Below are 16,298 nucleotides of genomic sequence, written 5' to 3' on the forward strand. Positions count from 1 at the left end.
GGTGCTGGGTGGAAGATGGTGGGCCCACAGCCCGGCAATTGCTGAGTGCCCAGACGGACTTGGAGCCCAATCGTGGCCCCATGGGCTGCTCTGGGCTGTAGGGTAGCCATTGCCACCGTGTCGCAGCTGAAGTCTGCGCACGATTTCTAGGCGGGCCCATGCTCCCTGGGCAGAGCTGCTGGCCATGACAAAAGCAACTTCATGAGGCAGACAGTGGAGTTGCAGCTGCGGGTACAGTGGGTCCTGGCTGAGGGAGGATTTGCATTTGTATATTATACTGGTTTGCTAATGCTGCCAGATTGCAAAACACCAGAAATGTACTGGCTTTTATAAAGGCAGTTTATTTGGTTACACAGTTACAGTCTTTAGGCCATAAAGTGTCCAAGGTAACACATCAACAATCGGGTGCCTTCAATGAGTATGACCAATAGTGTCTGGAAAACCTCTGTTAGCTGGGAAAGCATGTGGCTGGCGTCTGCTACAAGTTCTGGTTTCAAAATGGCTTTCTCCCAGGATGTTCCTCTCTAGGCCACAGCTCTTCTTCAAAATGACACTCTCAGTTGCTCTTGGGGCATTTGTCCTCTCTTAGCTTCTCTGGAGCAAGAGTCTGCTTTCAACGGCCGACTTCAAAATGTCTCTCAGAGCTTCTGTGCATTCTTCAAATTGTCCCTCTTGCCTGTAGCAAGCTCACTCCTTCTGTCTGAGCTTATATAGTGCTCCGGTAAGCTCATCAAGGCCCATGCTGAATGGGTGGGGCCACACCTCCATGGAAACTATCCAATCAGAGTCATCACCCACAGTTGGGTGGGTCACATCTCCATGGAAATGCAAAAGAATTACAATCTAATCAACACTAATACATCTGCCCACACAAGATTACATCAAAGATAATGGCATTTTGGGGGAAATAATATATTCAAACTGGCACATATATGAAGCTCAAGATCTTGGAAGTGGCAAAGAATATTCTTTAAAGAGGTTGTTGTACAATGAAGAGGAAAAGAAGAGACCAGTCAAGAAGTTCATTTAATGAAAAAACTTTCTGGCCACCCCAACATTGTCCAGTTTTGTTCTGCAGCATCAGTAGGAAAAGAAGAGTTGGATACTGGGCAGACTGAGTTCCTTCTGCTCACGGAGTTCTGCAAAGGGCAACAGGTGGAATTTGTAAAGGAAATTGAATCTAAGGGTCCTCTCTTGTGCAAAACATTTCCAAAGATATTTTATCAAATGTGCAGAGCCGTGCAGCACATGCATAAACAAAAGCTGCCAATCATTCAGAGACCTCAAGGTTGAGAACCTGCTGCTCAGTAGCCAGGGGACCATCAAGCTGTGCGACTTTGGCAGTGCCACCACTGCATCTCATTATCTCAACTACAGCTGAAGTGCTCAGAAGCACGCCACAGTGGAGGAGATCACGAGGGAGGACATTCCCTGCCGAAACGTGCAGGGCCCGCCCACCTCCCACAGGGCTGGCAGCTCCAAGTGCACAAGGAAAACTGGGGCACGGATTGGATTTCCACCTAGTTTCGGCCCCGGAGAGCACACAGTAAAAGTTGGGGGACGGCTGGCCTGAGGGAAAGAGATTGCACAAGAGCATCATCTGCTGGTAGGACAGGGAAAGTACACTCCACTAAGCTGTAGTCTGCCAAAATATAATATATAAATGCTCAAATAATCCTGCATTTGCCAAAATAAACTTACCAAGATAAGCAAATGCCCCAAAGTCAACAGAAAATCAGAAAGCACCTGAAGAACCAAGAGGATATGCACAAGCCAAACAAATTAAAAAGCCAGAAGAGACACAATGTTTGGAACAATTAAGTACAAACAAATCTCCAAAACAACTTCAACAAGATGGCTAAAGACATAAAGGACATCAAAGAAAACCCTAGAAGAGCATAAAGAAGAATTTGGAAGAGCAAATAAAAAAATAGCAGATCTATAAAAGATACTGCTGATCAAATAAAAAATTACACTAGAGATACACAACAGCAGATTTGAAGAGGTAGAGGAAAGGATAAGTGAACTAGAAGACAATGCAACAGAATGCAAACGCACAAAAGAACAATTGGTGAAAAAAATTGAAAAATTTGAAATGGATCTCAAGGAAATGACGGACAACAAGCTATAGCCAAAAGAAAGCAGGGGTAGCAATACTAACATCACATAAAATAGACTTCAAATGCAAGGATGTTCATAAGAGACAAAGAAGGACATTATATATTAATAAAAAGGACAATTCACCAAGAAATAATAATCATAAATGTTTATGCACCCAATCAAGGTGTTCCAAAGTAAAGAGACAAACATTGGCAAAACTGGAAGAAGCAATAAATGTTTCTACAATAATCATGGGAGAATTCAATACAATCTCTTCAAGAGCTAGAACAACTAGACACAGGACCAGTAAGGAAATTGAGAACATAAACAATGTGATAAATGAATTAGATTTAATAGACATATAGAGAGCATTATATCCCAAATTGTCAGGATATGAATTCTTCTCTAGTGCTCATGGAACGTTCTCCAGGATAGATCATATGCTGGGGCACAAAGCAAGCCTCAATAAATCTAAAAGACTGAAATTCTTCAAAGCATATACTGTCACCACAATGGAATGCAACTAGAAGTCAATAAGCATCAAAGAGCCAGAGCATTCACAAATACATGGAGGTTGAACAATGCATTACTAAACAACCAGTGGGCCAAAGAAGAAATTGCAAGAGAAATGAGTAAATATCTAGAGATGAATGAAAATGAGAACAGAACATATCAAAACCTATAGGATGCAGTGAAGGTGGTGCTGAGGGGGAAATTTATAGGTCTAAATGCATACATTAAACAGGAAGAAAGCGCTAAAACCAAAGAAACTAATGAAACTGAAGAAACTAGAAAATGATCAGCAAACTAACGCTAAAGCAAGTAGAAGAAAAGAAATAAGGATTAAAGCAGAAAAAAAAAAATGATATGGAGAACAACAAAAAAAAAAAAAACAATAGGGAGAATAAACAGAACCAAAACTGGTTCCTTGATAAGCTTAACAAGATTGACAAACCCTTAACTAGACTGACAAAGTCAAAAAGAGAGAAGAACCAAATAAACAAAATCATAAACAAGCTAAACAATTTAGAGGAAATGAGTAATTTCCTGGAAGCACATGACCAGCGTAGACTAACCCAAGAAGAAATAGAAGACCTCAACAAACCAATCACAAGTAAAGAGATCCAATCAGTCATCAAAAGCTTAGTACAAATAAAAGCCCAGGGCTAGACAGCTTCACCGGGGAATTTTACCAAACTTTCCAAAAAGAACTGCTTTTCCTGCTCAAATTCTTTTTAAAAATTGAGGAAAATGGAACACTATTTAACTCAGTTTATGAAGCTAACATCACTCTAATACCAAAACCAGATAAAGATGCTACAAGAAAGGAAAACTACAGGCCAATCTCCCTAATGAATATAGATGCAAAAATTCTCAACAAAACCTTGCAAATCAAATCCAAAGGCACATTAAAAGAATCATATACCACAACCAAGTGGGGTTCATCCCGGGCATGCCAGGGTGGTTCAACATAAGAAAATCAATCAATGTAATACAACGTATTAACAAATCGAAAGGGAAAATCAAATGATCATCTCAAGATGCTGAGAAAGCATTTAACAAAATTCAGCATCCTTTTTTGATAAAATCACTTCAAAAGGTAGGAATTGAAGGAAACTTCCTCAATATGAAAAAGGGAATATACTAAAAACCCATAGCCAGCATAGTATTCAACAGTGAGAGATGGAAAGCCTTCCCTCTAAGGTTGGGAATGAGAAAAGGATGCTTGCTGTCACCACTATTATGCAACATTTAGCTAGGAGTTTCAGCCAGAGCAGTCTGGCAAGACAAAGAAATAAAAGGCATCCAAATTGGAAAGAAAGAAGTAAAACTGTCATTATTTGCAGATGATATGATTTGGAAAATCCTGTGAAATCGACGACACAGCTACGTGAGCCAATGAACAAATTCAGCAAAGTACTGGGATACAAGATTAATGTGCAAAAGTCAGTAATGTTCCTATACAACAGAAATGACCTAACTGAAGAGACACTTAAGAAAAAAATTCCATTCACAATAGCAACTAAAAAAATCAAGTACCTAGGAATAACCTTAACTAAAGACATAAAAGACCTCTATACAGAAAATTATATAACTTTACTAAAAGAAATCAAGGGGACCTAAAGAGATGAAAGATATTCCATGTTCATGGATAGGGAGGCTACATGTCATTAAAATATCAATTCTACCCAAACTGATCTACCAATTCAATGCAATTCCAATAAAAATTCCAACAATATATTTGGCAGACTTGGAAAAGCTAGTTATCAAATTTATTTGGAAAGGAAAGGTGACTCAAATTGCTAAAAACATTCTAAAAAAGAAGAATGAAGCGGAAGGACTTATACTTCCCAACTCTGAAACCTATTGTAAAGCAACAGTTGTCAAAATAGTACAGTACTGGCACAAAGACAGACAAATGGATCAATGGAATTGAATCAAGAGTTTGGAAATAGACCCCCAGATCTATGGTTGACTGATTTTTATTAGGCCCCAAATCCACTGACCTGGGACAGAACAGTCTCTTCAACAAATGGGGCTGGGAGAACTGGATACCCATATCCAAAAGTATGAAAGAGGACCCCTCCCTCACACTGTGCACAAAAATTAAATCAAAGTGAATCAAAGACCTCAGTATAAGAGCCAGTGCCATAAAACTCCCAGAAGATAATGTAGGGAAACATCTTCAAGACCTAGTATTAGGAGGTAGCTTCTTAGACCTTCCACTCAAAGCACAAGCAATGAAAGAAAAAAATAAATGGGAACTCCTCAAAATCAAAAGCTTCTGTACCTCAAAGGAATTTGTCAAAAGGAGAAGAGGCAGCCAATACAATGGGAGAAAATATTTGGAAACCATGTATCTGATAAGAGACTGATATCCTGCAAATACAAGAAATCCCACAACACTACGACAATAGAACTGATATGAACTAAGTATAATATAATATGTAAACTTATAGACACAAACTATAGAATATAGGTGCCAGAATATAGAACGAGGCTAAAGAATGGGGAGCGGTTGCTTAATATGTGCAGAATGTTTAACTAGGTTGAACTTAAACATTTGGAAATGGACAGAGGTAATGGTAGCACGTAATTGTGAGAATAAATAGTGTTGAATGGTGTGTGAATGTGGTGGAAAGGGGAAGGTCAGAATCATGTATGTCACAAGAAGAAAAGTTGGAGCTTAAAACACAGGAATATATAACACAGTTAATCTTGAGGTGAACAATGTTCATGATTAACTACAAATATAAAAAAAGTTCTTTCATGAACTAGAGCAAACATGATACTATGACAAGGAGTTAATAGACAGGTATATGGGGAAAATGTACATATTGCAAGCTATGAACTACTGTTAGCAGTAATATTTTAATACTCTTTCATCAACAACAAATGTACCACACCAATACTACAGGTCAATAATGGACAGGGTATGTATGTGTGGAGGGGATGAGGGGTAAGGATTTGGGTTTTTTTCTTTTTTTTCCTGAAATAACAAAAATGTTCTGAACTTGATGAGGATGTATGCACAATTATGTGATGTTACGGTGAGCCAGTGATTATTTACTTTGGATGGGTTGTATGGTGTGTGAATATATCTCAATAAAATTGCATTAAAAAAAAAAGGTTGGGGGGACCTCCAAAACTAATCCAGATCTGACAATAGTAGTTATTTCTGGGAAGTAGAACTGTCAAGTCTGTATGGTTGGGCAAGGATAGGGAGGGAGAAAAATGACTGAGATGGCAAGGAACTATATAAACTTCTGATGCTGGAAAATTTTTTTAAGGAACACAGATTAATTTTCTAACACAAAATGTCTTCTTTTTGCAGGAAAAATGTCCAAAGATGATTCATGTGGTAAATGTATATAAAGCAATTTAAGGAGACTCTACTTCTAACATTTGCAAGTTTTCCATCTAAATTATCACTGACACACGATGGACTAAAACAATACTTGAAAAATCACATCATATACAGGCAAAGTTCTGGATGCATTTAGTGAAATGGGTGAAAAGGTTAAATCTATCACACTTATTACACTTACTTCTGCTCTCACAGGCACAACTGTAAGCACTTTGAGAGCTGATACCATTTTAATCATCTGCTCATACCAATGATTAAAAGTTGGTGAATGATAGGAATTGGAGAGAAGGTAAGAGATTCTTTGAGGTTAGAGGGTTACAGTTAGCAAATACTGAGATAAATAAAACCTACGCTAGTATAACTTGACAAATTTTTGAAGATATTTGAGGGATACCATCATCAGTTTCTTCATATTACAATAGCAAAGTCATTATATTCTAGACAAGATAAATTGTCACATCTGACTTTTCAAACCTACTGACATCGTCAAAAAGCACAAATTCACTCAAGTTCAATAAAATGCTCCCATTTTTCTGCAAAGATGCAAATTATTTTAAAACAAAATGTGATAGGCAGTAGCACTACTAGAAGCAAAATAAATATAACACAAGAAATTGCTTATTTTGATAAGCCACAATGTATATTTTCATAAATAGCATAAATTTGACAATTTCCTTGGCTTGTTTGTTTAGGGGAGGGAGATTTAGAATTATTTCTTTCTTTAAAAATGAATTTTCTAGATTAAATCACATTTATTACAATTATGTATTCAGATTTTAAATGTTGAAGGAAGCATTTATTAAACATTTTCTGAGTACACCACCACATTAAGCCCTGAGAATATAGTATAATGTTTCAAACCTTTTTGACTCATCCTTCTATTAAACCAGAATTGTCCAAAAGAAATATGTGATTACATTTTTAATGCAATTTTTAATTTTCTAGTAGAAATACAAACTGAAAAAAAGTGAAACTATGATTTTATCAACATAATTATTTTACATGCTTTTCTTCCTACATCTTCAAAATCTATTATGTAATTTACATTAAGAGCACATTTCAATTTAGACTAGCCATATTTCAAAGGCCCAAAGCCACATGTATCTAAACTGTCTGGACACTCACCTGCACCCTTCCACTGTCTGATACATCAACTTGAAGACAGATTTTGTGAATGTCTGATACCCTCCAAACTCTATGTCTTATCATTACAAATTTAGATGTAGATATACCACTAGCAGAATTTATCATATAAAGCCATGGGAGGCCAGCACTATGCCTAGTACTAGATAAATGGCAACCAAAATGGCTGACATTGGGAGTTAATTCAACCACTCAATCAGCAGATAACATAGTTAACAGTGGGTGGACAATCTTCTTTTTCTTCACAAAACTATTTCTAATTACTGTCTGTATTTTATTCTATATATACATTAAATGTATGCATCTTTCTCTCTTATGGGAAGGATTACATCTATCTTGTTTCCCATTATATCCCAGGCCTTAGTAGAACACTGTACACATAGCAGATGATGAAATATTTATTACATGAATGATTATCACTAGGCAATGTTTATTAGTCCAAACTAGCTTGTCATTTCATAATCAGTGTTTTCTAACTAGTCAAGCTACATTATACATTTTCTCAATGAAAACTGTGAACAGGTGTTTCCTCTTTAGAACAATTTCTAATAGCCTAGCCCAAACATGAAAAAGTAATCTTGAAATTCCCCACTAAGTTTGAATCACATTTATTCTGTCTTCATCAGACTCTCTTTCTCCAACACACCACAAAAACAGACTGACTGCAGCACAAATTAACAAGTAACAAGTGAACAGCCTTCTCCAATAACCTCTTGGACTTAAAGAAGAAAGAAAATACCAACCACGCACCTGGAAGGAAAGAACAGTCACTGTTTCCCACTTATGGTCAGTAGTAGCATGGTTCTTAAGAGCTCTGGTACTTCAGAGGCTCCTTTGGCAGACCATTCTAAGTTGAACAGAAATATAATACTCTAGTAGCCATGATAAAGGAAACCCTACAAATGGCAAATGTCCTGATATTTTAAAAAGAGAAACAAAATGGCATGCAATATTATAACTCAGGGTGAAACTTATTACCCAAAAATACACCAAACTCATTTTTTAATGATATGAAAATTGTATTATAATGTCATTTTGCCAATCTTGAGATTATAGAAATAATTTCAATTACTATATAAGACCTGGGAAGAATTGAGGAGTTAAAAGCAAGAGTGGCTCTTATTCCTTTTATTCTTATATAGTGAAATGGCACGTTAATAAGATTGTTATTAACTGAAGTAATTTATACTCAGTTTTGTAATTGTAACACACACACACACAAACTCCTAATTAAGTATATCTTGTTTTATAAACTCTGGAATACACATGCATTTCATACCAGTTAAAACATTTATTCATCTATTGCGTATAAATCAAACTTATAAAAACAGAATAATGTTTAAAATGCACTGAAGATAATTACTTTTCTCTTTTCTTTTTTGGTGAGTTTTCTAAAACTGTGGTAACTTCAGCAACCTCATTGTGTTTTCTTTTCTTTTTTTTCTTTTTATGGTCACTTTGGTAACCACTGGAGTCACTGCCTTGGAAAACAGGGTCTTGGTCCTGACCGTCCTGGTACTTCTTCTTCTTTTTCTTCTTCTTTGGCTCATCCCTCCAGAGGCCATCCACATTATTATGAGTCTGCAGGTCTGTCTCTTCCTTTATGGTGTTTTCTGCAATATCTACCAGTTCTGTGGTACTGTCTTCCACTTCATAAGTCTCTGGGTCTTTCTTCTTTTTCTTTTTCTTCTTTGGAGGTTTTTCAACAGCTTCTTCAGTGCTGGTTTCTGTTACTTCTTTGGAAACTTCAGAGCACTTGGATTGTAAACTGTAAATTAACAATTTAAAAAAGCAACAACAATAAGCCAAAATAAAAGAACAAAAGAGATCAAGAATATCCAAACATGCTAAGATTTTTCTAAATAATGAAGGTAGTACAAGATATATATAACTATGGCAACAATTTCAAATATTCTATCTTGTTATCTCAGGCCAATAAAATATCTTGGAAATGTTCAATTCTTTGTCTACAAGCTATTTCTTTCAGAGTGTTTTCCACACACAATAGTGGTATAAAAATCTTTCAAAATATGTCTTGTAAGTTTAGATTTGGTTCAGAAAAACTTGGTAACTGAACACTAACCCAATACTCAAAATTATTAGCCAAAACAATGACATTTGATACAGAGAAAATATACTTTTGGTATCTAACAAAGTAATGAAGTTTCTCTTCTACTATTTCAATCCTTGTTTCAAACAAATATTTCATTATTCTACTTAATCTGTGGTGAGTCAGTATTATTTCAAAATTGTGAATTACATTATATTACTAAAATAAAAGCAAGGATCAAGGAAGTAGCCACTTGGTAGAATTGCACTGTCCTATACATCAGCTACTAGACACAATTTAAATTAATTGAAATTAGATGAGTAAAAATTCAGATCCTCAACTGCACAAGTCACATTTCAAATGCTCAACAGTAAGGCCACTGTACTGTGCCAATACAACACATTTCCATCATTACAGAAAGTTCTACTGGACAGCTGCTCTAGAACTTTAACCTACACTCTTGCTCAAGGTAAAACAAATCAAGGCAGAAACAAATCTACAAAAGCTGTTAGCCCCACCAACAGTATTTCAAGAGCTTTTATTTTCTATTAAATCTGGCTCTCATGGAACCAAGTTCAAGATTAATTTTTACAAGAATATCAATATAGAATAAACCAGAAATTAAAATATCTACCTGGCACAGGTGACAACAGTCAAAACAAGTTATTTTTATTTCAATTATGTAAAAATAAAAGCAGGTTAAGTTATGCAACATGATTATGCTTTTAGCAGCTTCAGAGATTAACTTTAAAAAAATTTAACTACAAATACTTAACAAAATCTCATTAAAATATAGACCAGTTAGCTAAATATGCCAAGCTTTAGAATACTTATTTGATGTACTGTCATAGCACTTAAGGTTCCTGTTTACACCAGCTTTATGGTGTGAAAGCATGAACATTCTTGTAAACAGAGGAGCTCATGTTCTCTAAATTCAGAATTAAACAGAAACAATTAAATATCCAGAATAATAATGGAACAGTGAACTGACCTAGTGATATTTAATTTTCCCCGAATACAGAATACTCCAGCAGCATCTGAGTCTAAACGAAATACTTCAAATTCTAGTTCATCACCCACGTTTATCTCTAGCGTCTGCCACTGCTCAGCCAGCATCTGCTCAGGTTTAGGGATAGATGCATTGAAACACCCGTGCACTAAACAGCCAATGTGGCTGGAAGACAGTTTATTAACTGTACCCTGGGGAGAAGAAAAAAAGAGCACAACATTAAGAAGACATCAACAGAATTAAAAAGGTGAATCAAACCTTATACACAGCAAATAGACCTTCAAAGAAAAAAAATCAAATTAATGGTATAATATAATATGGAAAATTTACCCCAATTAAAAATTGCCACGTCATACCAATGAACCTTGTCATTTTTAGAAAGCTCAAACATTAATTGCATGTTAATGGTACACGTAGATAAAAAACAAATAACACACTTCCCTTCTCCCCCAAATACCTTAGTCCCTGGGGAGTAGATTATTCTATAACCACAGTGAAACCAACTCCTTGATATGACTTACATTTGAAAGAAAGTCTTGAGACCTCAAGGCAGGAAACATATGCTTTTCATAACTAGGATCCACATTACATTTCTATAAACAGACTGAATTTCAAAGCTTAAAAAGCATTCTTTAATGATTCAATTAGCATGATATAAGCAGTACTATTAGAAGACAGCTTACCCTTTACATGTAAATCTTGAGCATGCTATTTTGGCTAAATAACGTTATTACTGGAAGATTTGAAACTAAAGTAAGTGTGCTATATGGTATTAAGCTTAAAATGAAACTTTGCATAAAACTTAGTCTTCCATTCTTCCCCATGAATCAACACATGAATGCTACATATGAATGAAAACCTGAAATATTTTTTAAAATCCCCTTTTCTAAATTATATAACTGTAGATATACTGACATGTGTATATACTGTAGATCTTTAGCAACCCTTTACAAGTGTGACAGAATAAAACTTCCTGATCTGTCATTATCAAGAGCCTGGTGTTCTGAGTGGTAGCGTCTGGAGGTCCCAAAGGTGTAAGTCTGAAGCAGATGCTGTGATGTCTTCCGCACCTCTAAGTACAGAACAGGTGGCAGCACCACTGCTGTCTAGCACCCAACTAAAGACAAGACATGCCTTAGGTAACAATATCTGGGAGTCAGCCAACCAAATATTCAGTCTTCTAGTAAAAACACCTAAGTCCTTATATGGAAAGAAAAATTCTCATCACTAATCTTACCTTAACAGTTCTCTACAATACAATGATGATTCTGGAATCTGTATTTTTTTCTTTTTTTTTTTTAATTTCCAAAGCTCAAATCACTGCATTTCACTGAGGAGGAAGAACTTGCGTATATGCAAGTGTGAGAAGTGAAAGACAATAATAGTAGTGTGGTGGCCATGAAAATGTGTTCAGATCTCATTACTGAGGCAGGGTTGTCTGAGAGTCCCAGCTGCTGCCCCCCTAGATCCACTCCTCTCACACCCAGGCCATGCTTCCTGTGGCTGCTCCCAAAGACTGAGCACAGCAAGGGCATGAACTCAGGCCCATTCCTGGGAGATGGAAGACTCCTCTGAGGGGTAATGTTACTTAAGGCCTCCTCACTGGTTAGGCTAAAATTTTCTTAGAACTGTGCAATCTGAGGCTGTTCCCACTCAAACCTCCTCTTTTCCTTCTCAGTTCTTCCCATCCTGTCCTGATCCTTCCCCTTTATTCCTTATAGGTGTCCTCAAACCGCGCCCTCCCTCACTCTGCAAAATCTCCTGCATTTCTAATCCTGTCTTGGACTTTGCTTCTTGTAGGACTTGAAAAAACATTAGTAGGAAGTCAGAAAATGACTTATAAATAATAGGAATTCAGAAACTACTCAAGGGTTAACTTTCATTTGCTGGTTTGGGGATGAAGAAGAATTAATTCTGGCAAAATAAACCTTCTGCTTCTAGTTCAAAGCTAGAAATTCTCTACAATATGCATATCAATGTTCATTTAAGACAGCAGTGGTCAATAAATGTCTTGAATGAATATAAATATACATATTGTAGATTGAATATCGAGTGGAAATCTCAGGATTAGGTGCTGAGAATGCACTGGTGGAAACACGAACATGGTTCCTGCCCTCAAGGAACTTTCATAGGCTAGAAGGAAAGACAACAACATAAACAAAGAAATAAACAATTACAAATTATGATACATGCTATAAAGACAAAGAAGGAATTGTGGTATCAGTTGGTCACAAAAGACCTCGTTGCGCTTCAAAGAGGTAACATTAAGCAGCAACCTAAAGTATGAGAAGGCAGGGAGTATTCCACGCAGAAAGAGTAATGGTTACAAAGGCGATAGGATGGAAAGTAACTTAATTTCCTCAAGAAAGATGGCCATAGCCAGAACACAATATGAGGTTGCCCAAGGGATCAGACTGTAGAGACCAGATCATTCATACCTTGTAGGACAGGGTAAGAAGTTCTAATTTTATTCCAAATGCAATAGGAGGATTGCATAATGGGATTTTAAGCATATCAGATTTATATTTTAAGGTGACCAAACTTCAAGTTTCCCTTTTCTTATAAAAGAATCACTGAAATGACAATGAGAAAGTTTAAGAGGAAATAAATTCATAAAAGCTCTGAGAATTGGAGGGGAAGGTACAAAACACTGGCAAAGACTTGATTAAATTCTGGAAGAGCTGGAAACTACAGCAGAGGAAACCAAAGCTCAAAGCCCAAAGCCCAAAGGAGAAGACTGCAGTAGAAGTAGGCAGCAGGTACAGACTTAGGGAATAGGGAGAGGGATAGAAATCAAGGGCAAGGTATGAAGAACTGTCTGCATTTCCATCCTGTATTTCTTTCTCCGTATCACCCACCCCCACGAGAGTACACAGAGATGGTGTGCTGCCTCTTCCCTATCTATACTTATTACCTATTCGCCATCTAAAATTTGAAGATTCCCAAGTGTATGTCTCCAGTCTGGACCTCTCCTCTGAAATTCAAATGAAGTATCCATGAAGTATTGAAACTCAAATCAAGTATTTAGACATTTGGATGTCTAAAGGGCATTTCAAACTTAATGTTCAACTCCTATTCTACCCTTTCCCCCAAACTGCTCCTCTCAACCTTCCCACCCTAGTATACTCCATGCTTTATGTTGCTAAAGGTCAAAAACCTCAGTCACCCTTAACTTATTTCCTCAAATCTCACATTTAACCTATCAGCAAATCCTACTGGCTCTACTTTCAAAATACATCCAGAATCCTGCACACTCCTACCACTTCAGTGTTACTGATGTGCTTCAATCCACTATCAACCTCTCCCTTGAATTATACAACAGTCTCTTAACTGGTCTCCCTGCTTGTGCTTTCCCACAGCCTCAATGGTCTATTATCTCCACTGCTATCCTGTTAAAACCTAAGCCAAATCATGTCATTCTGCTCCAAACCCTTCCAGGGCTTCCCATCTCTCAGTATTAAGTCACCATGGCCTGTGAGGCAGAAAGTGCAGATTGGCTAACAACTCTCTTCTTCTTCTAAATACTAGAGGCTAGAACACAAGACTACTTTTCTCAGACTTCCTTATAAGTTTGGGTTACAGACTGTTCCAACATGAAATAACACTGGTGCAATTTGAAAGGTAGACGTTAGGTGAGAGGTGGCAGCCATGACAGCGGTCTCGGTCTGAGACTCTGGGTGCTGACAGGCAGGTTACAGGATGTGGTAGGTTGAATCATGTACCCAACAAACCTACGTTCTTACTCTTAATCTACACCCTGTGGGTGTGAACCCATTGTAAACAGGTCCTTCTGGAGATGTTATTTTTAGTAATGGGGTACCCAACTATATCAGGGTGGATCTTAATCCATATTACTGAGGACTTACGAAAAGAAACCAGAAATCAGAAGTCAGAGATTCCACAGAGAGAAGCCAGAAGTTGGATGTCAGTGCAAATTGGAAGAGCAGAGGAAAGGAGAGGACCTTGCCGTGCGAGCCAATAAATTCCTGTTGTTAAGCCAAAACCCACTATGTGGTATTTGTCATGACAGCCCGGCAAAACAAGACAGTTTTGGGTACTGGAAAGTGGAGTGCTAATACAAATACTTAAAATGTGAGAGCGGCTTTGGAATTGGATAATGGGTAGAAGATGGAAGAATTTTGCGGTACTTAGGAGAAAGAGCCTATATTGCTTTGAAGAGAACTGTCAGTAGAGATATGACAATTACAGGCATTTCTGGTGAGAACTATAGAGAAAATTTCTACCTTAGAGAATAAATAATTCACCATGAGCAGAATGTTGGAAGAAATATGGACATTAAAGATGCCTCTGGTGAGGCCATAGATGGAAATGATAAATGTGTTACTGGAAACTGAAGAAAAGGTGATCCTTGTTATAAAGTAGCAGAGAACTTGGCAAAATTGTTTTGTGATGTTTGCTTACACCTTTTCTATTCAACTTTTTTACTGTAGGTCCTAGCCAGTCCATTAGGGAAAAACAAACAAACAAAAAAAACAGAACAAAGAGGAAGAGGAGGGGGAGGGGGAAGAAGGGGAGGGGGAGGAGGAGGAACAAAAGAAACAAAGAAACAAGCAAGAGGCAAAAGGTATACAAATTGGAAAGGAAGGCACACATTGTAATTAATTACTTGCTATTAATGTACTATGTGTACACAGAAAATTCTAAGGAATCAACAAAGAAAGGAAAAAAGTGAATTTAGTAAGGTTGTAGGATACAAAGTTAATATTTAAAAACATTGTATTTCTATATTCTAGAAATTAATAATTGAAAAATGAAGCAAAATACACCATCTATAGTAGCATCAAAGTACTTAGAGGCACATTTAACAAAATATGTGCAAGACTTCTACAATGAATTTACAAAACACTGCTGAAAGAAATTAATGAAAACTGTATAAATGTTCACAGACTCCAAGACACAATATGTTAATATAAATTCTTCCCAAATTGATCGATACATTTGGAACAATTCCAAGCAACTTCAGCTAGCTTTCTGACAACCTGACAAGCAAATTCTAAAATTTATATGGAAATGAAGAGTATCTAAAATGGTGAAAGCAATCTTGAAAAGAAATACTGAAGGACTTAAACCACTTGATTTCAAGATTTACTGTAAAGCTACAGTGTAAGTGTCATACTGGCATAAAGATACACAATTAAACCAACAGAATGAAATGTCTAGAAACAGACTCACCCTTACAAAGTCAAAATGCCTTTATCAAAATTCAATGAGGAAAGGAAAGTCTTTTCAATATATGGGGCTGGAATGACTGGATAGCTATATGGAGAAAAAAATGGATTTCAACTCCTACCTCACACTATGCAAAAACATATTCATAATAAATTACAGACAAGTAGAAAAAGTTAAAACTACAAAGATTCTAGAAACTTACAGAAGAATCTCTTTACAAGCTGGAGATAGACAAGTTTCTTAGGATCAAGAAAGCGATAATCATAAAGTATACATTGATAAGTTGGACCTCTCCAAAAGTAAAAGTTTCTGCTTACTGGAAGACAGTTTTAAAAAATTAATAGAAAAATCACAGAAAGAAAAAATATTCACAACACATTTCTCTGAAAAGGATTTGTATCAATATAAAAAGAATACAACTCAATAATAAAAATACAAAAACCCATTTAAAAATGGTCAAGGACTTGAATAGGCCTTTATTAATGAAACACATGAAAAAGGGTTCATCAGGGAAATGCAAATTAAAACCATAATGAGATACCACTATATGCTTACTAGTAAAAGTTAAAGACTGACAAAATTAAATGTTGGCAAGAGTGCAGAACTGCAAGTATTGAATGAGAAATTAGGATAATGGTAGTTCTTATAAAGTTAAACACATATCTACCCTGTGACCTAGCAATTTCACTTCATGTTATTTACCCAGGAGAAATGAAAACACATGTTCACAGCAGCTTTAATTCATAGTAGCTCCTGATTGGAAATAACCCAAATGTCTCTCAATAGGAAGATGGATGGCCAAATTGTAGAATATTCATATAATTAAATGTTCTCTGTAACAAAAAGGAACAAACTACTGATACATGCAACAGAAAGGATGAAACTCAAAAACACATTGAACAAAAGAAGCCAGATTTTAAAAGAGTGCATACCACTAT

At 36.5% G+C, this 16,298-nt stretch overlaps 1 protein-coding gene across 2 annotated transcripts in view; it reads right to left on the minus strand.

Annotated features, from left to right (window-relative positions):
• Positions 1-810: 810 nt before the first annotated feature.
• POLR1F (RNA polymerase I subunit F) overlaps positions 811-16,298 on the minus strand; it is a 30,579-nt gene continuing 15,091 nt past the window's right edge. Inside the window, exons 3-5 of one of the 2 annotated variants that reach the window (XM_037836869.1) lie at positions 10,153-10,361; positions 8,475-8,879; positions 811-1,139 (exon numbers count right to left, since the gene is read on the minus strand). In XM_037836869.1, the coding sequence (XP_037692797.1) occupies positions 1,130-1,139; positions 8,475-8,879; positions 10,153-10,361 (624 nt within the window). In that variant the 3' untranslated portion in view covers positions 811-1,129. Of the gene's footprint in view, positions 1,140-5,775; positions 7,959-8,474; positions 8,880-10,152; positions 10,362-16,298 lie in introns of those variants that run through there. The other variant, XM_037836867.1, reaches the window with a different exon arrangement.

Source organism: Choloepus didactylus, chromosome 5, assembly GCF_015220235.1.
Source record: "Choloepus didactylus isolate mChoDid1 chromosome 5, mChoDid1.pri, whole genome shotgun sequence".
Lineage (NCBI taxonomy): Eukaryota > Metazoa > Chordata > Mammalia > Pilosa > Megalonychidae > Choloepus > Choloepus didactylus.